At 42.0% G+C, this 26,042-nt stretch overlaps 3 protein-coding genes across 4 annotated transcripts; 2 read left to right on the top strand and 1 right to left on the bottom strand.

Moving 5' to 3' along the window:
• Positions 1–1,192: 1,192 nt before the first annotated feature.
• smc5 (structural maintenance of chromosomes 5) lies at positions 1,193–11,941 on the top strand. The gene is made up of 24 exons (XM_076739983.1): positions 1,193–1,433; positions 3,736–3,877; positions 4,188–4,240; positions 4,538–4,700; positions 4,919–5,053; positions 5,202–5,342; positions 5,453–5,614; positions 5,922–5,993; positions 6,249–6,504; positions 6,620–6,774; positions 6,929–7,042; positions 7,190–7,284; positions 7,438–7,570; positions 7,817–7,990; positions 8,153–8,322; positions 8,551–8,674; positions 8,875–8,997; positions 9,102–9,227; positions 9,339–9,434; positions 9,686–9,790; positions 9,915–10,034; positions 10,236–10,415; positions 10,702–10,797; positions 11,338–11,941. The coding sequence occupies exons 1-24, from the start codon at positions 1,276–1,278 to the stop codon at positions 11,470–11,472; spliced, it is 3,228 nt and encodes a 1,075-aa protein (XP_076596098.1). The 5' UTR covers positions 1,193–1,275; the 3' UTR covers positions 11,473–11,941.
• Positions 11,942–12,040: 99 nt separating this feature from the next.
• Positions 12,041–14,060, bottom strand: cfap276 (cilia and flagella associated protein 276). Of its 2 annotated transcripts, none has more exons than XM_076739985.1 (5): positions 13,932–14,060; positions 12,873–12,989; positions 12,648–12,763; positions 12,418–12,527; positions 12,041–12,147 (listed from the first exon to the last, which is right to left on the bottom strand). In XM_076739985.1, exons 1-4 carry the CDS (start codon positions 14,004–14,006, stop codon positions 12,425–12,427), a joined length of 411 nt encoding a protein of 136 aa, XP_076596100.1. In that variant the 5' UTR covers positions 14,007–14,060; the 3' UTR covers positions 12,041–12,147; positions 12,418–12,424. The 2 variants fall into 2 exon arrangements, with proteins under 2 accessions (XP_076596100.1, XP_076596101.1); XM_076739986.1 differs by having other exon boundaries at positions 12,648–12,709.
• Positions 14,061–14,509: 449 nt separating this feature from the next.
• Positions 14,510–25,412, top strand: elapor1 (endosome-lysosome associated apoptosis and autophagy regulator 1). Its single transcript, XM_076741134.1, has 22 exons — positions 14,510–14,609; positions 16,218–16,338; positions 16,497–16,677; positions 16,764–16,911; positions 17,005–17,085; positions 17,193–17,298; positions 17,408–17,557; positions 17,832–17,920; positions 18,124–18,301; positions 18,473–18,601; positions 18,839–18,929; positions 19,045–19,150; positions 19,285–19,422; positions 20,015–20,278; positions 20,861–21,037; positions 21,116–21,266; positions 22,739–22,832; positions 22,993–23,094; positions 23,275–23,401; positions 24,148–24,326; positions 24,500–24,665; positions 24,751–25,412. Exons 1-22 carry the CDS (start codon positions 14,523–14,525, stop codon positions 24,835–24,837), a joined length of 2,952 nt encoding a protein of 983 aa, XP_076597249.1. The 5' UTR covers positions 14,510–14,522; the 3' UTR covers positions 24,838–25,412.
• Positions 25,413–26,042: the final 630 nt, after the last annotated feature.

Here is a 26,042-nt window from a genome sequence, read left to right as displayed (position 1 = left end):
CTGTTTCTCTTGAACTACTTCCTGTAACTGTTATCATTATCTCTCTCTCTCTCTCTGTGTGTGTGTGTGTGTGTGTGTGTGTGTGTGTGTGTGTGTGTGTCTCCTGGTCCGAGTGGCTATTATTATTATTAGTGTGTATGTGCCCCGGGTCAGCCCCAGGTACTGACCTCCAGATGAACCCGAGGAATCTGTTTACCTGTGGAATGTTCCAAACAGGTGTTTTTGGAGCACAACTTTCCCAATCTGTGTGGGGAAACACAAGGAAGGAAGTTTGCGCTAAAAATCTTTGGAAGATCCCCACTTGATTTAACTAACTAGACAACTGAAGCCTCATATTAACTTCACCTGAACCTTTTGCACAGAACAAGGACAATAGATTTTGTCCCACATCTCCTTCAGAGGAATCCCTTTAGGAATGACTCTTCCTGACCAATATGAGCAGGATGAACAATTACAATGACCTGCTGTTAAATTGGTTTGGTGTACCTGACAAACTTGCAACTGACACACAACATATGTATTCTGTAAAAATAAAGAAATGATGTATTAAGTTCTCAACATAGTGTTTGTAACACTACAGTGTGGTTCTTTATTCAAATAGCTCTTTGGCAAAGCTGTCCAGTGTTATTTGAGTCTGTCCATTTCTTTTTCTGAAAAATCCTCACTAAAAAAAACAGCTGCAATGACGTTAAAACCTTTGTCTTCATACAGTGACTGCCTCATTCACTCATTCTCCCTTCTCCTAAAACTCTAAATGGGCATCCAAGCTATTTTTTGTATATATATCGTGAGGGAACACACGAGCTCACAAGAACATTCAGTGTCACAAAACCTGGCGTAAGTCTCTCCAACATATGTTTTACAGCATACATCCGGTACAGAATTTCAAAACAAAAGGTCTCTTATTCTAGTACCAACATTATTTAAGTTGTAAATTTAGGCATTGTGTTGTCTTCATGTCTGTAATATGTTTTGTGTTAAAATTAAAAAGTATTTTTTAGACACATGCGAAAATATTTGTAAATATTTTACAGGTGCTCACATGTATATATACATTTTTTGAGCGCAGTTGACCGGTTTTATAGTTTCTCATATATTATCTGTAGGTGCATAGTTTCTCGCGATAATGAACGTTAGCTTTTGCCATGGCTTTGTGTATACACGTGACCACGTTTGTCCAACCAGCTTTCATCAGTAACTCGGTGAAGCGCGCGAGGGAGAAACACCGATGAACGTGTTTTGAGTTCCAGAAAAAGGTGACGGTTTTTATCCACCATGGCGAGTTACAGCAAAAAACGGCGGAGTATGCATGACCCAGAAACGTCTAGTAGCAGCGTGGCGGACATGTTAACAGGTCGTCAGCCCGTTGGACCTGGAGAAGAGGGTGTTTTTGTGGAGGGCTCAATACTTCGCCTCACCATGACAAACTTCCTGTAAGTTAACTGTTACTGCTTCTGTACTGACAGTCAACAACAGTCTTTAAACCGAAACTCACCGCCCGCCAGCCTTAAATCTGTCAGACACCCTGATGAAAGCTGGGCTCTGATGTGATAAATGACACATAAATTCGTACAAATAAAAATATTTACTCAATTCAGCATTTCTGAGTGTAACGTGTGTGTGAGCGCGCGTGCGCTGTCTGTAACCCCCGTCCCTCCGCTCACACAGAAGCCACCACACATCATGTAGCTGACCAATCACGTGCGGCTTGAACAGAAAAATAACAAAGCGGCTCCCGCTCCGGCTCCCAGGTAGGAGCCGGCTCCGATCAACGTGGTGGGCGTGATCCTGGTAATTTCTCTGCGTGAGAAATACAAGATGTGTCGTGTGAGCGTGTGAACGGGTTGAAATGCATGTGTCTCACGCCCAATACGTGAGACTTCAGAGCACTGTATTATTTCTTTTTAAGCCGTGGAAGGTTATTAACTGAGTGACATGACCCGGAAGTATTCAAGTCTGAGCCAAGAGGGGATGAGTTCAGCTAAAATGCAGACCTGTGTGTCTCTGGGCGGCAGTGTGGTTCACTTCGCTGATTTACTACGGGATTCAAGAGTAGCATTAAAACTGTAAAACCCATGTGTTCACGCCATTAGACATAAAATCAAGTCAAAATCATCCCATGATGGGTATTTCTGCCATTTTCATTTGAGATTCTACTTTCAGTTGCCAGTTTATCAGATTTACCTTGTTAAAACTAACTTTATTGCAGCCAGGAGCAGCAGCCCTGCAACAATTCTTCCTTCATCAATTTTACAGGGTTCAGCTTTTGTTGAGATTGAGACATGTTTAAACTTCATGGTCATTCTGAAGGCTGTACTTCCTAAATATTCAGACTTTATGAAGTATTAGAAGCCCTTTAATATACTGAAGTACATTTCATCCACCCCACAAAGCACAGCCTCTAAAATTGTTGTAAACTGGGAGCTTAGGATCGACTACAGTAAGACTCTTGGAGCCTTCAGCATGGTGGCTGTTGGCTGTCAAAAAACTTAAACTAGTACAACCAGATGAACAGGCTAATAAAGTTTGTCAGTGCTGCAAATGCTTTGTCTCCATGCTTCTGATTGGGGCCAGCAAGGCCTAAACAGACCCTTATCATTGTAACAAAGCTGTCTTTTTCAAGATCGTCATGAGATCTGCAGAGAGAACATCGTATGTCCTTGTGAAAGTCAGACAGTTGCAGTATTTGTACCTTGAAAATTGTGAGGCAGAGGTGGTAAGCCACCCAGATCTCGGTGCATATTGTTTCATGGTCAATTTAGTCAGCGGAGACAACCAAAACAATAGCCAAGGTAATTTAATGTCATGTTTGCTGTAGAGCATGGCACTCCCGCTATTTGAAGATTGTTTTAATGAATTAAAATACTAACCTTGGAATCCATCAGCCATCATCTGATGATTATTTAACCTCTGGGGTCAACAGCCAATGTTTCAGGACTGCTGGTGTATCCAGTTAATATGTGGATAACTTACAATTAAGTTATCCACAAGACTTCCGCTTATGTCCACTAGTCATTGTTTACAATCTGATTAGTAACTAGTTTTAGGTCCAGACAAGTATTTAAGCCAATGTCTATGAACAGATATCTGCATATGAATGTAGATCAATTAAATAAAGCTCATTAAAAGTGAAGTCATTCCCAGACAATAGCTGATAGGATCTGGGCCGATTCATTCTGCCTCATTTGCTCTCCACAAGCACTGTTTACCTTCAAGTAACCAAACTCCACTCAGATGTGATTGGTCAATACTACTCAGCCTACAAACGGACTATAAAGGAAAACCAGAATGCTTCCGAGGCCCGAGTCACATAGTCTACTCTGAACAGTTGTGTGCTACATGAACTGTGTGAAGCATTTATCTGACCTCTAATCTGAGGTGCTGTTAGTTGCAGATTTCTGAGACAGGTTACTGTAATGAACGTATCCTCTGCAGCAGAGGGAACTCTTGGTCTTCCTCTCCTGGGGTGGTCCTCATGAGAGCCAGTTCCATCAAAGTGTCATTTCTCTCTCTTTAAGTGTCATTCCTCATTTCCACATGAGTATTAATCTACGATGTAGAAAGTAATTAAAGAAATAATGTTGAAAGACATGGTGGCCAAGCCTGTGATTGCTGCTACTGTATTTGTGTTTTTTAGGATTTTAGTTCGGGCGGTCCTTGTTTCAGACACGTTGGCCCACCTCTGCTATAAAACACTGCAGGAAAACCTTTAATATATACCCTTTCCTCTGACAGGACCTATGACTATGCTGTGTTGCATCCTGGACCTAATCTGAACATGATTATTGGAGCCAATGGAACTGGAAAGTCTAGCATTGTGTGTGCCATCTGTCTGGGTCTGGCTGGCAAGACTGCTATCCTGGGCAGAGGTGACAAGGTAAACAGCTGAGTAAGATGATCTCTGGTAAATGTAGTCTGACCCTGTTAAGGCCTTGATTTCTTTCCAAACAACCACTCGCTTAAATGCATGATATAAAGTTAATAGATAGGTTTTCAGCTGATAGTAACAGCATGAATAGAATATGCATGCTGTTATTTGAGTGCCTCCTTGCACTGCATGTGATGGTTTGTCTCCGATACCAGCATCAGTGTCAGTCAAATTATTATTCAGTTATTGTAGCAGGCAGAAGAAGGAATTAATTACAATTCTGATGATGATAAAAGGTTTTGCTTATTTTTTTCTTCAGGTTGGGCTCTACGTCAAACGCGGGCGCAGTAAAGGAGCTATTGAGATTGAACTGTAAGTTATGTGAAAGAGTTTACAGACACACATGGTTACTTTACTAATAGCAAGCTGTTAGAGAGACATGTGTTATATTTATTCAGAAATCCCTGATGGATCTCTTTTGAAATCATGAAATGTTAATCTTGTCAACATAATTCAGCATTTTGATGATACGGTTAAGCCTTAAATGCAGCTGGTTTCCCAGCAGTTGTTACATCAGCCATTTAATGATTTCAGGAAATATTGTGACATTCTGTCTATTTTTCCTCGATGTATCTGATTGTAGAGTCAAACCTTTTGTCATTATTCCAGGTACAAGAATGGTGGTAATTTAGTGATTAACAGAGAGATTATCGTGGAGAACAATCAGTCGGTGTGGATGCTAAATGGAAGACACTGCAGCCAGAAAGCAGTGGAAGAGGAGGTCCAGGCTCTGCAGATCCAAGTCGGCAATCTCTGCCAGTTTCTGCCTCAGGTATGTGTGTGTGTGTCACTGGCTGGGATACAAGGCTGCACAGATGCAGTGAATTTGAGTAATAGATGATGTAATGTTCTGTGGAAGTCAGGCTGTTCAGTGAGTGCTGTCCCATTGTGGGATATTTGCACAGTGCAAGCAATGTAATGTGTGTTGCCTCTATTGCTCTCCTCACTGTTTTCCTCTGTCCTCCTGATGTGGTTGGTATGTCCCCACAGGAAAAAGTGGGACAGTTTGCCAAGATGTCCAACATTGAGTTGCTGGAGGCAACTGAGAAGTCAGTGGGACCACCAGAGATGTATAATTACCACTGTGAGCTCAAAAACTTCCGCAACAGAGAGCGAGAATTGGAGGTGAACAATGTGACTTGTGTGGACATACAGTGTAGAGCAGATCACGAGCAGCAGCTATTCACTGTTTCACTGTTTTTCATATTTAAAGGCAGCATTGCAGTCCTCGGGCTCTTTGAGTTTTTTCAGTGTTGTCGGTGTTTTCCTTTAGAACGCTGTGAAGGAGAAGGCCAGTTTTCTGGAGAAGGCCAAGCAGAGGAATGAGAGGAACAAACATGACATGAACCGTTACTATGAAAGGAAGAGGCATCTGGATGTGATCGAGTTGCTTGAGAAGAAGAAACCATGGGTGGTGAGTGGTTGAAATGAAACGCTGTGTATGAAGACAAACACAGTTTACCGTCAGAGTAAAGCTGAATTGTTCTGACTGTGTTAGCTCTGACTCTTTCCCTCTGGTGCTAGGAGTACGAGACCACCCGTAGAGAACTTGAGGGAGTGAAGAAGGAGCGAGAGGAGGCTAAAAGGCAGCTTGCTGCTCTGAAGCAAGCCCATGCCCCCATGCTGAGGAAGATCCAACTGATTGAAGACCAGCTGAAGCCAACTGAGGCACAAATAAAGGCGAAGGTGAAAAAGCAAATGTTTTCACTCTCTGATATCACAGTTCCACAATATGTGTACTTGAATGGTTTTATGGAAAGCCTTTCAGGGCATCCATGAGCATCTCACATGAATTATTAAGTGCATTCAGAATAAATCAGAGCATTATGCTCCCCACCGAAACCCATGATAGAAATGTTGAGACATTTGAAGAATATACATGAGAAAATTAAGCTTAATTATGAACCTTTTGAAAATTGCTTTACAGTTCAATGTATACTGGAATGTAATGTTTGTGATACAGTCATGATGATTACTGTGAGCTTTTTTCCAGACTCTTCAAATCAAAGAAGCCACTCTGAAGTGCAAACAGAAACAAGATCAGTTGGATCAAAAACACAAAGAGGTGAGACTGAACTTTGATTCTGAGGAGAGGCAATCGTTAAAACTGATCATACAAAATGTTCTTGTCCTCTGTCCCCCTCTGTTTGGAAGCCAATTGTTTTTGTCTTGAGGGAAAAAAAGTTTGGGATTTTGGTCAAAATTTCTATTACTGTGTTCTTTTCCTATCAGTATGTCTTCATCACAGAGTAAAACAGACTTGATCTGCAGCTGCGCGCTGTTCATAATGAGTGATCACTCTCCCTGCTCTTCTCTACAGATTGAAGATACCAAACAGTCCCTGAGACTGAAGCAGATGGAAGAAGTAGACCACCAGAAGCGAATCAGCAACACCAGACGCATCATTGAGGACTTGAAGGCAGAGCTTGCCAAAGTTGGAAACCAACCAGATGTGACTCCACAGATCAGTGCTGTCAATGTGGAGCTGAGGCAAATCCAGGTGAAGAAAGCCACGGTCGAAGGAGAGAGGTCCGACCTCCGCAGGGAGAAGAACAACATCTACGCTGAGCACCAAAGTGAGTGTTGGTGTCCTCTGGACCAGTTTATATGGGCAAAGATCTACTCGTTTAACATGCAATAGACTGTTCAAAGCAGCTCATATAGGCTTTGTTTATTCATTTCAATTGCCAGTGTTGCTGAGAAAACTCAGTGACATGAACAACATGATGAATGCCAAAGAGGAGAAGCTGCAAGGACGCCACAGGGACACACACAGCGGCCTCCAGTGGCTCAGACAGAACAGACACCTGTTTGCTGGAAATGTCTATGACCCCATGATGCTGGTGGTGAGTCCCACCCGACAGTTTACCTCCTTGAATCACTTGAAGGATTGCTCAGGATTTTTTTATGACACCGTCGTCCCTTCAGAAGGAGGCGTGCTTGTGATGTTTTTTCCATCAGTTGCACAGGCTGCGTGCTAATCCTTTCCTCATTCCTCAGATCAACGTGAAGGACTATCGTTATGCTAAGTATGTGGAGAACCACATCTCGTTCCACGACCTGCGGGCCTTTGTCTTCCAGAGGAAAGATGACATGGAGAAGTTCATGACTGAGGTCAGGGTGCTGCAGATTGTGACTGTCATGTTGACTCTAGCTGCAGGATGAAAATCCTTCAGAGTGCAAATGATAGTTAAGCTTAACCGACATTCAGTATGAACCATCCCAATGAAGAAATGCAATGTCATCTGTCCTGTCACTCAGGTCCGTGATAAGATGAACTTGAAGGTGAACTCCATTTCTGCTCCTGAGGAGTCGTGGTCTAAGCGGCCGCCATCCAGAAATATTGAGTCCCTGAAGTGAGAGACAATAAAGTTTGTTTAAGGCTTAATGACCTTTATAATCAACATGAACTGTATTTATTTGCGTACATCTGTTAGTTGTTTAATTTGTCTTTGTCTGTGACCATTACTATTTTGTTTTTATATGCAACTTTTTCTTATTATCTGCAGGCGTTTCGGGTTCTTCACCTACCTACGTGAGATGTTTGATGCCCCTGATGAGGTAATGAGTTACCTCTGTCACCAGTACAGGGTGCATGACGTCCCTGTGGGGAATGAACAAACTAAAGCCATGATTAAAACGGTACGTTCCTCCTCCTCGCCATTATTCAAGTTCTCAAAACACGACAACAGCGAATTAGACAACTGAACATCATGGGTGAAATAGGTTGGATATCTGACAGGTTGGAGGTCTGACAGCCTGGATCGCTGAAGTTCAGAGAATTCATAATGAAAACTGGCTCAGACTAACCTTTATATTCGTATCCTGCCGTCGTTAAAAAGGCTTCTCTGCTTACCTCGACCTTTGGGTCCATTTTCACTCTTGCAGGTGATTGAGGAGCCCTACCTCAAGGTGTTATACACAACAGATGAGAGGTACACATTGAAGAGGTCTGTTTACTCCAACAAGATTAGTACCAGTAACTCTGCAGTGAAACCTTCCCAGTACCTGTCAGTCACTGTGGATGCTGAGGAGAAACGGCAGCTGGAGCAGCAAGTGAAGGTAAGTGAGAACACATTTGAAGGACAGCCCACACCCTTTTCTTTCACCCCCACAGTTCATGCATCTAGTATCTGGTACTCCTCAGTTCAGTATGTTAGACTTGAATTGTTTAAGAGTTTAACTGAGACAATAGTTAAACTGTTAACCCTCCCCTGTGACCAGACCTGTGAGTCAAAGTTACAACACATCGATGAACGGATGAAGGCCCTGGAGAAAGAAATGGCCGCACTGGATTGCCGTGACAATGAACTGTTGGGAGAGAAAAAGCAGCTCTCTGAATTAAAGAGCAAAAAGAGACAACTGGAGCAGAAAATCATTACCAAGGAGGACAGGTAAGGCCATCTTTACTAGTAAAAAGGCCCAACAGGCACAGAATGTAATGTTCTCCTCTACATCTTTTCTTACATGACTTCATTAGTAAGTTGTCTCTGTAGAGATGTCTGTGAAGATGCTCAGTAAGCCAGGTCGTGATTATCCGCGAAGGGATGAATCAAGCACAACTGGACTTGGTTGTATGTGTTAGTACGGTTAATGCTGACTCCCTCTTTCCATGTGTTCAGTCTGAGGCAGATGGAGCGAAGTGTTGTTGACCTGCAGAAGATTGAACAGGACACTAAAGAGAAAATTGCAGCTGTTAATTCCCAGAAGGTGAACATAGTCAAAGTGTTCGTGGCCCAAATGAAGGTATGGATACATTCATTTACAAATATGCATTTGAGAGCTTTTATATATTGAGAGTTTTTTTCAGGTTGTCCAATGGCCTGTCTCATTTGCTGCATTGAGACTTTAAGTCACTCCTGCATTTTTGTGCATTTCTGTCTTTATTGCACTGGACCTCTACCTTCTAGCAGACATGATTTTCCTTTTCTCTCCATCGTCTGTAGCTAAGAGCCCAGCTGACTATGGAGAAGGTGTACCTGGCTTTGGAGATGGCTGGACTGACAGCTGAGAAGACAAAGCTGGAGAATGATTGTAGAGAGGGTAGCTCTGTACTCAAGGCCACTGATGTAAGTAAAGTAAAAAGTAAAGTAAAGTAACCTTTATATACATCTGCCCCCCTGGAGAGTCCATGATTCCCCGGTGTATGCTAAGTACCCATGTGTTCTTGCAGCAAAAATGCGGTCAGTTGGAGCACAGGAAGGTCCAGCTGACGGAGCAATGCAAAGGCCTGTTGAGGAGAGCGAAGACGATCTGCAAGATGCAAAATGATGAGTCACTACCTGAAGACCTGCGTAACGTTAGTGTTCATTATATCTCTGAATGAAACAAGCCTCTTTTACCCACTTTTGCCTTTTGAACACAAAATATTTGAATGAAATGTTTGTGCTTGTTGTTTTTGTTAATGCAGGCTTTCAGCAAGCTGCCTGACACACTGGACGAGATCGATGCCATGCTGAACGAGGAGCAGTCCAGAGCTGAGTGCTTCTCTGGCCTCAGTGAAAACGTAAGAACACACGAGAATCAGCTGAGTGTTTCATTTGTTTTTGCCTCTTTTTTTTTAAACATCAAAACTTTATTCTAATAAAGCAGAACATCCTCAGAAAATGGATCCATTTTGAACTTACCTTCTCTGGCTCAGAACCATCCGTTCTGGCCTGTGATCAGCTCTTTAGAAAGAGCCTTTTTAAAATCTCTACAGGAAATTTTGATCAGACCGTTCAATCTGTTCACTTTTGTTCATTCTCTGCTTTGAAGGTCGTTGACGAGTACAACAGGAGAGAGCAGGAGATCAAGCTTCTGGAGAAGGAGCTGGACGACAGGAACAATGACCTGAACATTTACAAACAAAACATATCACAGGTACATAATCTGTCACCGCACTGAGTCTTCTGGGAGTGTTTTGTCAAGAAATGAGTCTCAGTCTGTGATTTCATACATCACAGCATGGCCATAGTGTATAGTGATTTCTGTGCGTGTCTCGCAGGCGAAGGAGCGTTGGCTGAACCCGCTGAAGCAGCTGGTGGAACGGATTAATGGCAAGTTCAGTGAATTCTTCCGCTCCATGCAGTGTGCAGGAGAGGTTGATCTGCACTCAGACAATGAGGTAAATACTGGCACACAGCAAACAACACTCACAGTTCATCTCACATCTCAGGGTCAAAGGATGTTTTCAATGGCTGTTTCCTTTAATTCATCTAAGTCTACAAGGCTTGTTCATAGTTCATTATTCATATGAGATCTTGTTGGTATTTGTAGCTGCTGTTTCACAGTAAAGTATATGTAGTACTGCTGTCTATCATTGCAGGCGGAGTACGACAAATATGGCATCCGAATTCGGGTGAAGTTTCATAGCAACACTCAGCTCCATGAGCTGACGCCCTACCACCAGAGCGGAGGAGAGCGCAGCGTCACCACAATGCTCTACCTCATGGCCCTGCAGGAGCTCAACCGCTGCCCCTTCAGAGTGGTGGACGAGATCAACCAGGTAGCTCTGTCTCTCTCTCTCTCTCACGCACACACACACAGAGTCAATTCAAGAGGCACAAATGAAGTCCAACAAAGAGGGATTTCTTCCTTCTTTGTCTCAAATTTTAGGAATCATGAACCAAAACGTAGTACTTTAGAAGTGTTTTATTAACGGTCTTGTGATGGTGCTGTAGTGTACAAACTGCACTGGTTCGCTCATTTGTAAGCTTACAAGCAAGTGTAATGGAAAAGTGAGTTGTCATCTGCTTTCCTATGTGGATGTGACTGTCTCTGTCTTTCTGTAGGGAATGGATCCTGTAAATGAGAGGAGAGTCTTTGACATTGTGGTCCGCACAGCCTGCAAAGAGACAACATCCCAATACTTCTTCATAACACCCAAAGTAAGTGTTTGTACCTTCTAATGAGTGAGTTACAAGAGACTGATCTCATTCAGTGTGTGTGTGTGTGTGTGTGTGTGTGTGTGTGTGTGTGTGCATCTACTGCACATTATGTGTAAGTGGCTATAATCATTTTTATGTTAACGGATCACATGACCTGGAACGTTACCACTTTGGTTCACTCTCACTGCTCTCATCAGTGTTGTTACTCTACCTGCTCAGCACCAAACAACAGACAAACAAAGATACCAACGAGGAGGTTGAACATCGTGCAGCATTTAGCAGCTAAAAGCCATGTTCCATCGTTATTACACCAAGAGGCCAGAAACACGACTCCAGATGAATGCCGACGTTTATGCTAACTAATGCTAATTCAAGTAAAAAGGTGACAAAATTCCAGTGTCGTGTTCATGGCCAGAAAAATCAGGTATTGCAGGTTTAAAATGTTTTCTGAGAAGCTGCATATCTGCTGCATGATGTGACCCATGAGAGTCTGAGCTCTTCACTTTCCTGAACTTTCACCCCTGCCATGTTTGTCTGCAGCTGCTGCAGAATCTTCAGTATGCTGAGGAGATGACCATCCTCTGTGTCTATAACGGCGCCTACATGCTTCCCCCCAACCAATGGGACAAGAAGGCTTTCATCAGACGGCGTCTCCGAAGAAAAGACAAGCCTTGAATATACCAGGCGGACACAAACCACACGGATTCAATTCAGTTTCCTGTTCAGTGAGTTAAAAATGTAAAGTTGTAAAAGTGAAACTGAAGTTCATCATTTAGTGTAAAAAATTTGTTTATCTCTGTTAAACTGAAGAAAAAATTCCAGTTTTTTTCTATGGAAGAATTGTTCATGTCATTTGTTTAAGTTTTGTCTCAAATGTGACATAAATACATGATTGTTTCCTCATTTGCACTGTTTATGCAGCAATGTGCTCACATGCACAAGAAAATGTTTAAATGTTTAAGAAAATGTTCTGGTTCTTTTCTAACTGGGTATATTACTCATATTCAGTGTGTGATACCTGGTGTGCTTTTCATGAATACTACTTCAGTATGCAGCGCAGTGGGTCATGATATGTTCTGGAAAATACATCCAAAATGAACAGAAGTTATTTCATGCAAAATAAATTCTGAAATGAATTGTACTGAAGTTTTTGTATCCTATCCTGCTTTCCGTGAATCATCTTTCAGTTTTCAGTTTTCATGGTATCGAATTTGGAAAAAACACATGCAGTACAAAAATGCACTGAAAGAACTTGTTTATTTACTTGTTTAAGACATTGTAGTGCTGGAGGCTTCGTGTTGAATAGAAGCTGACATCCGTCTCTCTGATGTTGCCCTCGTTTGAATTTGTCTGTGTAGGGGAAAAAGGCCATTGTATTGGTAATTGGGACACACCTTTCTTCAGACAAAGCCAGATTCTTCCTGGACTCAGGAGGATTAGGTTGGAGTCCACTCAGTCTTGGAGTCCATCAGCTATCATCTGATTTAGCTTGTGCACTTCTTTTGCATTCATATGCAGAATCTGTTTCTAGATGTTAGATTCAGTCTGAGGTTTGAATCAGAAGTTTTAGGTTTCATTAATGCTGCAATGACTAGTGATTGTAACATAACTGAGCTTCACCTGCGCCTCACTTAATGCTGTAGATGGAGCACTTCTGTGGATCGACCCACACTCTGATGTCTTTCTGTTGTTCCTTTTCCAGCATGTCTTGCTTTAAGTTTTCTTGTTTCCTGTGAATTAACATGAAACTTTGGAATTAATATGATTAAATGATTGACTCCTGAAGTGCCACTGCCAACAGAGTGAAACTGTACTGTCAGACCACAGACTTTAACATCACAAGCACCCACCTCTGCTCCTCAGAGATGGTCTCCTTCTGATATAAAATCTGGTTCTTTCTCCAGAAGAAGTCCTTGTGGTGATCATAGACAGACATTAGTTGGAGGTCGAGGCTGTCGTTTGGAGCCTGAGGTTGAGAAATGAGCGGTGCATTCAAATTACTGGGGGTGCCTTTGCTTTGAAATCTTTTTCTGGTGTCAGAAAGGAAGGTCAAAATCATGCTCCCAGGAGGTTACCTGATGCTCATGATGCGTAACACTCCGTCGGGTGCTGGCCAAAGTGGCTGAATCATGGAGGCGACTCCAGGGTTCCTCCATTTGGGCGATGTGAGTTGGTTTATTGAATGTTTTTCTCTGCACAAGGGGAATTCCAAGAAATGATATGTATTTGTTGAAAATTATAGCACAAAATGTGAAATCGCCCTACTGATTGATTGATAGCAATTGATTTGTATTATTTGATTTTATTTACCATTTTAATTTTGTTAGATTTTTAATCGACATGAAGGAAAATGATTGACAGCTCAAACACACCACACAAGCATGTTGCTTTAGGTTAACACGTATAGAGAACAAATAATGGTCTTTTTTTAATTAAATGTAACCTGATGGGAAGTAGGTTTGCTTAAATGAGAACCTCTGAGAAATGAGGAAAGTTTTAATGGCTGAATTTGGCGTAGGATTAAAACTTGTTCAGTCAAAGTGGGAACAAAAATGCTGCTGCACAGGACAGGGCTGTTTGAGTGCCATCAATTGATTTCCAAGGCTTGTTTATCCACTGGCCCTCCAAAAGCCCCAGGTCCACTGTGTACTAACTAGTGTAGTAATTTAACTGTAACTTTGGGGATATAAGAGCACAGAATCAAGTGACATGATAAGGCTCTTAAAGCCTGACCTGCTTTAATACCTGATCTGAAGGCCCTGTCTTCAATTGGGTGCAGGGTGTAGTTTTAAAACCTTCATCTTTACACTTTTGTACTTACATGTTGCATATTGCTGACCTGATTAGTATTTGTTTCATTAGGTTATAACACAGTTAGCCAGGGGCCTTGTCATATTTAAGCAGGGGGATAAAAGGGTGCCAGCAAATTCTTGCCTCCAGCCCCCCCAGCAGGTCAATACGGTCATGTAAGTTTCAGCGTAAACTGACTACAAGAACACGGAGCGTTTTATTCCAGTAATCAAATAATTGTCTGGATCAGAAGTGTACTTTAAAATAAATCTCTACACAGACAGTGTTTATGTTAGCATTTAGCTTGTTTTATTAAGGTAAACACGAACACCGGACAAACCCACCTGCTGTGTCCTGAAGCCGCTGAGAGTGAAGCCGTTTTCAAGCTTTGGAGAGGGGAAAGGGTCCCGGCCGGACATATTCAGAGACAACACACAGCTCTGCGGACGAAAAGCTTAATATTTAGGGGCAAAAACAAAACAAAACAAAACAAAACAAAACAAAAGTCTCCTAGAAGTTTAGAATGTTGCTTCTATGGTTTCTAAGCAACCACTAACTTCCGGTTTAACCTTTCAAAATACTGATACAACATTTTAACATGGCACTTATTACAATGCCTTGTAATAAACACCATGTTTAACTAATCAGTCGCTAAACCGTATCAAGTAATATTTTCCTCTGGAAGAATAATAGGGGCAACGTCTCACCTTTACACTAGACGTCCAAATAATAAGAGCAGAAGGCAGGTAAAACACAAGTCAGCCTATCAGTCACGCATTTAAAGATGATTCAGAGTAGGAACAGGCACCTCAGCCAATCACCTCTCAGTGTTTGTTCACAGTCGGAGTGGAGCCGCACCTCCAGCACCTGAGGGTTCAGGTCAACGCTGTGCTCCTCTGTCTCCATCAGTCCAACGCTGACAGGTGGAGGCGAGGATGGAGCGAGGCCGCGCACACCTGAGCCACCTTTTACTGTGGCTGCTTCTTGCACAAACTTCTGCAGATTTGCCCATGTGCAAAGAGGTGAGGAGATTCATACTGTTTGACTGTTGGCCTTTTCTGCGTTATGAATAACAGCCTATACAAAGAAATTCTGTAGGTGTCACTTGTTTCTGATAGTTTAATGGACATATCAAGTGTTCTCAGGTAACTTGTTAATGGACGTGTCATACAAAGAAGCCTGTTCAAGTGTTATGTTAAAAATTCGTATCATTGGATTGGATTGTTCATAGAAAAAAGTGTGCATTTTCTGATGGGACTTTGTGTGTGTGTGTGTGTGTGTGTGTGTGTGTGTGTGTGTGTGTGTGTGTGTGTGTTAATTTTAGCTGGACTGTTAAAACACTTTGGCCTCTTTCACATGTTGTGTGTGGGAAATGAACATATGTTTCAATTCCACTACATTACACCCTTCTGCTTGCTTCAGCGTTGTTATGGTTGTCGCACACTACCAGACCTTCCATATGTTACACTGTCTGCTGTGCCCTCCTTGCTCTTCTATATCTGCTCTATATCTGCTTTCAGTTTGCATAACAGCAGTACTGTTTAATGATACTCAAAACATTTGTTTTTTTTTTTATCAGCATACTTTGAACATTACCACAGAGTGAGTGGAATTAAGCTATCAGAGCTGTGAGAGGGGAAAGAGAGACCTCTAGTCTTTTATTTTGAGTCTTTTGGATAGATGATGATTTTGGGGGAGTAGTTCTGGTAGCAGCTACTTTCAGCAGGTGAGTTTGTTTCCATGCCAGTCCGTTAACCATGAGGCTCAGCGGTCATTATGTCCTGTTGCCTTGGTTTCCTCATGTTTGTTTAAGGGAGGTGATTAGGCTGCAGCACATCTCCAGTTTGATGCATTTTTAGATGAGATGATGCACCAGCCTCAACTAATGTAGCAGCTTTAATGAAAAACACAGACTCGGGGAAACGCTGCTGCCTCTGCTCCTCTATTTCTGTTAAATATTAATCCCACAAGGCTGTGAGTGGGCATGACAAGTGTCCTGAGTGACCTTCCTTTGAATATTACAGCGTGTTGTTGACCAAGAACATACTGTGTGCCTGGTCAGTATTCAAGACTTGTTGCAGAAGGTGTCGAATCAACAAGATTACCACTGACCTTTATGTCACATCCCAAATTATATAATTGTAGGTGGAACAGTGTTTGTCAGTCATCTACTGTAAATATCTCCAAAAGGTGTCAAAGCACGACAGACAAATACAGCAAAAGCTTTGCACCTGAGCTCCTGCTGTCTCCAAAGTCCTGTGACAACACTGAAAATATATGTTGACAAAAGAACTGGATGAATCAGCATTTCTCCCCCCCGGCTAAGTAAATAAACCCTGAAGGGAGTTTGCAGCACATCCTTGATGACGGAGATTAAAACAGCAGTTGAGACGTCTTCCTGGGCAAATATTAGCCGTAGCTTTTATTTGCAAAAGAGGCTTGCCTGGTTTGGGGAAGAAATCCCAGATGTGTAAACCAAACTGCTGACCTCTCTTTTAATAATGGCTTCAGTTGCTTTTCACACATGTGCTGACTTCTGCATCTTTTTGCTTCAATAGAATGTATTTGATGCATATAGTGTGTGTTTTATGCGCCTGTGTGAAACTCACACCTGTGTTTTGTCCCTGCAGTCAGATTACCACTTTGAGTACACAGAGTGTGACGTACTCGGGTCACGGTGGAGAGTGGCAGTTCCCAATAAAGCCAACACATGCACAGGCCTCCCAGATCCAGTCAAAGGCACTCAGTGCAGTGAGTATCCTACATTTATGTCTCATTTTATACATTTTCTGCACGGCCTCAATCTGTATAACTGCTTTAATGTGTTAATAATAAATTGTTAGCGCATTTTATCCTTCCATTTTAACATCTTTTAACTCTTTTGTCTGCTCTTTCTTCTCCTCTCACAGCCTTCTCCTGTAGCGAAGGGGAGTTCCTCGACATGCAGTCGCAGCAGTGCCAGAAGTGCGCTGCAGGCACCTACTCTCTGGGCACTGGCGTGGCCTTTGATGACTGGGACAGCCTGCCATCTGGATTTGTCACCCACGGGGTGAACACCAATGGCCAGGATATCCTCACAGACTGCTCCAAGTAAGTCTGTGTGGCTTGGTTTTAATAAAAACTCAAAAGTGTTTCTTATTTTCAACAAACTGTTTCTGCTGCTGATGTTTCTCCAGCTCAACCTGGACACCAAAGGGCGATTACTTAGCTTCAAACACAGATGAGTGCACTGCAACGCTGTCCTATGCCGTGAGCCTGAAGAAACCTGGAACTGTGTCCTTTGAATACTTCTACCCCGACAACAGCATTTACTTTGAGTTCTTTGTGAGTGCTTTAAAAAAGACTGATGTTGACAAAGACAGCTGTTTTTAGAGGGGATATTTGGTAACTTCAGGCCTGTTTCTCCCCTTTCTGTAGGTTCAGAATGACCAGTGTCAGTCTACAGACTCTCAGAGCCGGTGGATGAAGATCTCTGAGAGCAGTTGGAGCAAATACAGGGTGTGGCTGAGTGAAGATTAGCACTTCAATACACCTGCTGGCACCCGGGTGTCTTTTAGTAGAGCTCTCTTTTCGTCCTTGCTTATGTTCACGTTCACTCTGTGCAGGTCGAGCTGAACAGTGGCAACAACGTGCTGTATTGGAGATCCACTACATATGCTTTGCAGGGCAGTGCTGTCACTCCTGTGATGTTAAGAAGCATTGCCATCTCAGGTAGATTATCGCCTGTGGTGTGTTCTGTGCAGCAGTTCTAAGTATATGTTCACTCCTCAGCTCCTTTTTCCTGTTAATGATTACAAGTTGAGTGGTGGGCTTCTTTCAGGGGTGGCCTACACGTCAGAGTGTTTCCACTGTAAGCCTGGCACACACAGTGCAAAACCAGGATCTGCCCGCTGTGCCCCCTGTCCTGCCGAAACCCACTCCAACAAGGGTGCTACTGTTTGCCGTCAGTGTGAACAAGACACATATGCAGGTATGCTTGTTTGCATTTCTAACGCTCCACAAAGACCAATCATATCATTGACTCTTCTACTTAACATAATTCTTGCAGATATGTCTACATTTACAACATTACGTATTTGCATGTTGCCGCACACACATGCAAAGAGATCTGCATGCAAATACTGCATTTGCTGCTTACGTGGTGACAGTGTGTGAGGTGTCTTATCGCTGGATCTTAATGTGAGCTGTGTGTTTTCCCTCATCTCCGTCCCATGTTTCCCCTGGTTTGGCTTCTCTTTTTCCAGAGGCTGGTTCAGGGAGCTGCAAACCAAGACCTGCATGTACAAACAGTGACTACTTCTACACCCACACTCCCTGTGACTCTGAGGGAAAGGTAATGTAGAAAATGACAGGAAGTGTGCAGAGACAGCAGGTTCAGTAGAGGTGAACACACAGAGAGATTTCACTGGCGAGCAACCATCTGGTGTCACTATTAGGTTTCCTTAAATATAAATTGTCTGTGCTGATTGTGTGCGCCGCAGAGCCGCTGGTGACTTCTTTCATGTATTCATGCCTGGCTTGCTGTGTGTGTCTCAGACCCAGCTCATGTACAAGTGGATTGAGCCTAAGATCTGCAGTGAGACTGTTACAGGAGCTGTGAAGCTGCCCGCATCAGGGGAGAGGCAAACCTGTCCTCCATGTAACCCAGGTTTCTTTGTCACCAACTCTTCCTCCTGTGAACCCTGCGACACAGGTTTCTACTCCAACGGAACAGGTGCAGACTCAAACTAAAGAGATTCACACAGCAGTAAAATGTCACATTCACTGTAAAAATCACCAAGATTGATTGTCCTTTTTCCCTTTAAAACTGGAGTGACATCACATCCCTGTTTTATTTTCCTGTTGTGTAGTACATGTGACATAATAACACATTATTCACTCGCAGCCTGTAGCAAGTGCCCGGTCGGCACAGAGCCAGTGGTGGGTTTCGAGTACAAATGGTGGAACACGATGCCGGACAACATGAAGAGCTCCATCTTCCGTCGGAAGATCAGCGACTCTGAACACAGCACGGGTGAGACACAGAAGAGCAGCCAGAGGTTGAAGGGTGGCACAAACAGCACAATTGAAAACCCCAAAATATATAGGATATATCTGTCATGAAAGAACAGACATTACAGTCAAAGTGTCTATAAGGAGGTGCATCCATGCATGCATGGCTCATGTTCACTTCAATCATTGTGTGTCTGCCTTGCTACAAGGATATGAGTGTGTTACTAATTTGGTTTTTTTGTTTGTTTTGTAATGACAGCATGGGAGGTGGCTGGAGAGTATGTCTACACCACCCCAGGGGATCAGGACACTGACTACCTGATGCTCACGCTCAATGTCCCTGGATACAGGTGAAGTCAAACACGTCTCTTTAAGGAATTGCACATAAAATGCATATATCCTGTATGTATATATATTTATACTCTATATCCCAGTTGGAAAAGCTGAATGAACTTGTGTCCACAGCCTGCCTCAGTCCGTGGCCAAAGACAATGAAAGGAGTGAACTGTCTCGCATCACCTTCATCTTTGAGACCAGGTGTACAGCCGACTGCAAATTTTACTTCCTGGCGGTGAGAGACGATGTTCTAACGTTTATCCTCACATGAATGCTTCAGGATGCGTGCATATAAAGAAGAACAGCTTGGCTTCTTTATGAATGTATCTACTGTACATGTATATATGAGGTGAGTGTTTTTCTCTGCAGGGTTATAATCAGTGGAATAATGATGTGGTGGAAGAGTGGAAAGGCACCAACAGCAAACAGTCATACTCCTACCTGATCCAGAGGAACAGCACCACCAGCTTCACCTGGACATTTCAACGAACAGAGGAATTTAACACGGTGAGGCACATCCCAGATATCACTCTTCATCTGTGACTCTCCAACAGCTTCACTCCCTCAGCCTTAAAGATCATTTTTAAAGGAGCAGATCTTTATCTTATAGTTTTATATTTTTTTGTACGTCCACCTTTTACACGCATATATTTTATACATGTATATTGTTACTCTTGTCTCTTGTTTTTTTTCTTTTTCTTTTCTCCTTTTTGTACAGCACTTAATAACTTCTGTTTTTAAAGTTTACCTAGTGACAAACAGTGTGAAAACAACATGCAAGTTTTATTCTGATGATTTATTTGATGCATGAGGATTTGCACAAAGCATCAAATTTAGGAATAAATACTATAAATTTATTTGGAAATAATGGTTTTAAATGTTTAAATCATTACTTGAATTTGTGGTGGCAGAATACTGAAGCATCATGCTTGCTTTTGCTGATTTGTTGTGTTTGTGCATGGACAGTGAACTCTAGAGGGCGGTCTGGAGCCATGTGTCCACTTTGGAAAAATCAGAGTGACCTTTGCAGCACAGGCCACTACATTGTATGCAGAGCGAATCAGCTGGGGAATGACACATTGTGTTTCTCTTCCCTCAGGAGCGGAAATACAGCGCAGACGTTGCAAAGATCTACTCCATCCACATCACCAACGTGATCGGAGGTGTGGCCTCGCAGTGTCGCCGCTGCGCCCTGAGCTCCGCTGCGACCGGCTCCGCCTGCGTTCCCTGCCCACCAGGTCACTACATGGTCAATGGGACGGGAGTGTGTCAGAGCTGTCCGCCAAACACCTTCATCAGGGCCGACCAGTCTGTAGGAGAGGCTGCTTGCATTCAGTGTGGACCAAACACAGAAAGAAACGAGGTAATGAGGACAAAACCCTTTCACTGAAACAGCCTAAATACAACACCCTGACTAAATGACACAGAGATCATATCCTCAGGGTTCTTTCTGAGGGTTTTAACACCCTCAAAGAGTTTACTTTCTACAAATAGTCACTAATTATACACTGTGGGGATATTTAAGGCTGATTTTCATATTACTTTGACTCTGTCTCTCTACGTTTGAATGGTTTATTAAAAAAAGTATTTTAATGTATATTCTTGCTTATGTGCAGAGGACTTTAAAAACCACCACCAAGGGAATACATTTCAGAAAATATAAGTAGACACTAAAAGAATGAAGGAAAATGTGACAAAAAGAATTTTTTTGATCGCTTGTCAAAAATGAACAGCTCTTTAACTCTTATTTGCCTTCTGTTAGAATATTTCTCATACATATAATGGATCCACATCATGGACGCTCTCTACTGGAACAGCAGACAGAATAAAGTGTTAACATGCCTTACAGCCAAAATGGCATTTACCAGTTGTCTTGTTTGGGTTTCTCCACAGCTGATACATGAGGTTATTGATATTTGATTTATATCTAAATGTACACCTCCAGGCCCACACAGCTTGTCTCAGTGGCTGTACGCTGGACATGCAAACAAAAGACGGAGCGCTGCTGCACTATGACTTCTCTCCTCTGGCCAACGTCACCGGCTTCCACAGCAGCCCCCGCTTCACCAACAAAGGCCTGAGATATTTCCACAGCTTTAATTTGGGTCTGTGTGGGAAAGAGGTGAGGAGCTGTGATCCTGATGTTCTGGTAAAAAATTTTGCTTGACGTGCGTTTTAACCTCTTGTGTCTCTCTTACAGGGCAGAGTGGCGGCTACCTGTGTGGACAATGTAACAGAGAGTGGGAGAGAGGTCAAAGGTTACATTTGTCAGTCCACTGTGGTTCCTTCTGACATCAGGAGCCAGAGCGTGGTGTCCTCCCAGCCTTTCATTATTGGTGACTCACTCATCGGTACGGACTGAATGCTGCAGCCTTCTGTCGCTCTAAATGAGAGGATACGGTTGTAAGATTTAGTCAACACCAAACTTACAAAGGAGGAACAATGCACTGTCTGGCTCTGATGGCTGATCTGACAGGTGCTCTTTGGCGGTGTAGGTGGAAGCACAAAAAAGAAGATCCAGGAAGTCTTGCTTGATATTAAACTGTGCGGACAACCAAAAACCAAGGCACTCCATCTTCAGGTGAATCATAATGTATGAAGCTTGACAAACACACAATAATCAGTCTGGATTATATATCAGCTGTAGGTGGCATTCTACCCAACACATTAGGCCCAGTACATAACACTTACAGGGCACCTATTAGTACCCAACATGTACTAATAGTCAAGCTGCATGTTTGTCTATATGCTTGATGAATAAATTCATAATATTTTTTCACTTGAAGGTAGAGTACCTTGGTTTTTGGTTGTCTGCACTGTTTTACATCAACTTCCTGGATCTTGTTTTTTCTAATATGTGGAAAAGTGTGTTAAAAATGTCCAAATATTAAGTAAGGTCAACACACACAGGTGGTGAACGGTGCACTTTAAAACATCCTCATCCTCTGTGTGGTGCATTGGATTGTGCCACCTTCCTGTTTCTCAGTGTCACTGTGGCAATGCTCCAAAAAAGGCTGCAATTCTGTCACATTCACTCCCTGGATTGTAACTTCCTGGCTTCCGTAGTTTGATGGCTTCTGGCTGTATGTAATGTTCAGAGTCTGCTATGGCTGTCAGTTTGTGTGGTCAGTGACACTTCTGCTGTCTTTATGAGCACTAGCAGTACTTTGGTTACTGATTTATGGTATACATTGTTTAGTCTGCTGGCATGTAGGATCCTATCAAAATTGAAAAGAAAGAAGAAAAAAATTTCTGTTCATTTTTTCAGTGGTTGCCAACCAAGGGTCTCAGAACTCCCCAAGCCATCTAATGGGTTGTTCACTTATCACTGGGGTACAAAATGAGATGAAAATCTGATGGATTATATTTAATTTCCTTTTCCAGCACTGAAATGACTCGTCAGCTATTAAATAGACTGCCAAGAAATTTGGAATAGACATCCATGACTGGCTAATGAGATGTTAGCATGAGGATGAACATGGTAAACATTAGACCTGCTAAACATTCAAGTTAGCATTTTCACCTTGCACACTGATGTTAGCATTTAGCTACAGAGCCGTCAGCATGGCTGCTGAATCATTACTGTATAGTTTAATACTTTACAGGGTAATTTTCTGTCTTCAGCCCTCTAAAAACAATTCAAATAAGTCTAAAAAAGGCGAATCCTTGTTTGACTGAATGGATCACATCTTGCAGATGTATGCAGTCTGTGACATTGCTTTGTGGGGTTGCTAGCAAAAACAAAAAAGGTTGGAACTGCTGGTTTGCATTTTGTGCATGTCATACATCAGATAAGTATGTTACATGTCTTCTTCTTCTGAAGGTGTGACCACTGACACGACCCTGAGTAGCATCTCTTCTCCTCATTGGCTGTTTCCCTCTGCGTCCAGCCTACCAGATGTCATATTCTATTACAAGTAAAATGAGACCACAGTTTGTTGTTTGTTTTGTTTCATTCATCCATTGTGATGCTTTCAGATCCTTTTTTTAATAGAACTTTTTTTAATAGTGAAATATTTGATGCTGAAAGTCTGATCATCTGTTTCAGTGGGAAATATATGTTTGTGATGTTTCCAGGTCCAGTGAGACGACTCAGGCTTGCAAACAGGGCAGGTCAGCCACTGTTAGACTGAGATGCAATCCCACTGTGACCGCTAAAGACCTCATCACGCTGCCAAGGTATCTTTGCTGTGATTGAGCTCACCTTTTGTTCAGACAACATGCGATTTGACACACATGTATTACAACAGCACTAACATGTCACATACAGAACTCTGAATCTGAACTGTGGACACAGTGAATCTTTGTAGATCAATCAGAAGCTTGAAATCATCTCTCTTGTCTTGTTTCCCTCCACAGTAACTGTTCAGAGGGGACCTGCGATGGCTGTACTTTCCACTTTCTGTGGGAAAGCCGGCATGCATGTCCACTCTGCACCAAAAACAACTACAGAGAGATTGTCAGTGCTTGCATCCAGGGAATACAGGTGATGCTGCACATGCATGGACATATTGACAAAAATCATTTTATCTTTTCAACCCCACAAATCCATCACAGGTCCATCACAAACTCTGCCTGTGGTGAGACAAATACTTATCGACTCGAAAAACAAGATGATGTGAATTTTCCATAACGTATGATAAATTAGCGAGTGTCTTGCATGTGTAAGTGTGAACACTGAGGCGCTGGAACACACAGATTTGTAATGTTTTATCTACCTTTTATGGGGACATTTATAGGAATAGTTTGAGATTTTGAGTAATATGCTTATTTGCTTTCTGGTGGACAGTTAGGTGAGGAGATTGACGTCATCTCCAATGGCTGTCCATTAAATATAAGGCTACAATTAGCAACTGGTTAGCTTAGCTTTGCATAGACTGGAAACAGGGAAACTAGCCTGGCTCTGTTGAATAGTAACAAAATCAACCTCCCACCACCTCTAAAGCTCACTAAACTAAGATGCACCTTGTTTGTTTTGTCCATACAAAAAGTGTAAAAATTACAATTTGCCGTTTCAGGCTAGCTGTCTCCACCTGTCTCCACCTGTCTCCACCTGTCTCCAGCCTTTGTATTGCACTGAGCTAACTGCCTGTTTGCTGTAGCTTTATATTAAATGGACAAGTATGAGAGCTATATGGATCTTCTCATGTAACTCTCCACTAGAAAGTGTGTTTCTCAAAATGTCAAACAAATGACCAAGGAAAATCTAACTATCTGTGTGTTGTATTTCAGAGAACCACCTATGTGTGGCAGCAGCCATTGCAGTGTTATGGAGGAGAGTCACTACCAGCACAAATAGTCAGCGCTTGTGTGACTCTGGATTTCTGGCTCAAGTTTGGCGTTTCAACAGGAACGATCGCTGCTGCGCTGCTCATTAGTATCAGCTGCTATTTCTGGAAGAAGACACGCAAGTGAGACTGCTGAGCTTCATATTTCCATTGGTGTTTGTTGAAGCACAGATAGGTCATACGAGTGGATAAGATTAAAGCTAAAATCTTAGCTGATAGTATACTGTAAAGCACTCCAAAGAAGAAACGGTAATTTATATGAACAAGATGCTAATCCTGTCATTGTTTGTCTGCAGGTTGCAGTATAAGTACTCCAAGCTGATTATGAGCTCTGGGGGTAAAGAGTGTGAGCTGCCAACTGCAGACAGCTGTGCAATAATGGAAGGAGAGGACGCAGAGGATGACATCATGGACCTCACCAAGAAATCCTTCTTCACCAAAATGAAATCCTTCTCACGAGAGGTCAGTAGCCCCTCCATTCACACATGCATTGAGCTACGTATGAGGCAACTTCTCAAGCTTTGTGTTATCCTCCATGTGCTTTCAGAGGACATCAGATGGATTTGACTCGGTTCCACTTAAGTCATCATCTTCACACCAGCAAGGAGAGGAGGAAGACTCCGATGAAGCGTAATTCAGAGGATGAACAGATCCTTCTACCAAAGCACAGAGGAAATGTTACATTTTAGATATGTGGTTTGACATCGACGTAGCTTCAACAGACGGAGTCACAGACAACAGATATTGGCTGTTACAAAAGATGTAGGCTTACTGAGGGAGAGTTAAAGTTATGTAAAGACAGACAACTTTATGTAGAATTATTTTTCATATGTTGGTTGCCAAACCTAATATTGCAATGTAAAGTCTCCATATTGGGGATACTCTGTATTTTCAAAGCTCAGTGGTGTATTTCAAAATTATACAAGAACCAAACTGTAGATAAAATTATACTTGTTGTAGATGCGAGACTGTGTATATTTGACATAACTGTGAGTCTGTATTTCCTTTTTTTTATTTGTTGTTTTTCCTCTGTCCTCCTTTTATTTTTTAGGCTGTCCTGTTTTCTATTAAACGAGCTATCCAGTTCAGTCTTATAATGTCATTTGGCAATATGTGATTTATATTTGCTGCAGCTTTTGATATGTTTTCTGCTGCACCTATGATATAACCGTGCTTTATTGTGAAGTAAAGACATTTTCTACAATAAAAAAACACAAATATGCATCTCTGGGAATTAAGAATATGTATATCTATATATATTAATGAACAAAAACAAATCTCTTTTCTCCAAGTAGTACAGCACTGCAGAACTTCCATTTTCTGCTATTTTATACATCTACTTCACAAGTCAGAATGAAATATTGTACTTTTTGCTCCTTTTGCATTTTTCTGACAGCTAAAGATACTAGTTACTTTGTAGAATAAGATTTTACATACCAGACGTGATCATCTTTTAAAATATGCCGTATTGTTATACTGTAACTACCTAACAGCACATAAAATGCAAAATCAGAATATAAAATTATCACCCCCTTGGCCATCTACAACATTAAAATGTTGTCTACACTTCAAAACATTATTCATAATAATTCAGTAATATTCTATGAGTTGTGGAATAATGTAAGGGTGATATTTTACTTGAAATTTAAGAACATTTCGCTGATAATAACTTTGTGTTTTTACATGAGTACACTTTAAATGCCAACTCTTACTTTTAATGGAGTATTTATACTTTGCTTTTCTGCTACTTCTACTCCAGTAAAAGATCTGAATAATCATTCATAATCATTCCTGCACTGATTGTCTTTTTATAACTAGATAATATTGATTCTGTTGAGG

This window comes from Chaetodon auriga, chromosome 10 (genome assembly GCF_051107435.1).
Source record: "Chaetodon auriga isolate fChaAug3 chromosome 10, fChaAug3.hap1, whole genome shotgun sequence".
NCBI classification, from domain to species: domain Eukaryota; kingdom Metazoa; phylum Chordata; class Actinopteri; order Chaetodontiformes; family Chaetodontidae; genus Chaetodon; species Chaetodon auriga.
The sequence above is the reverse complement of the archived record's forward strand: the minus strand, read 5'-3'. Positions and strand labels throughout refer to the sequence as shown.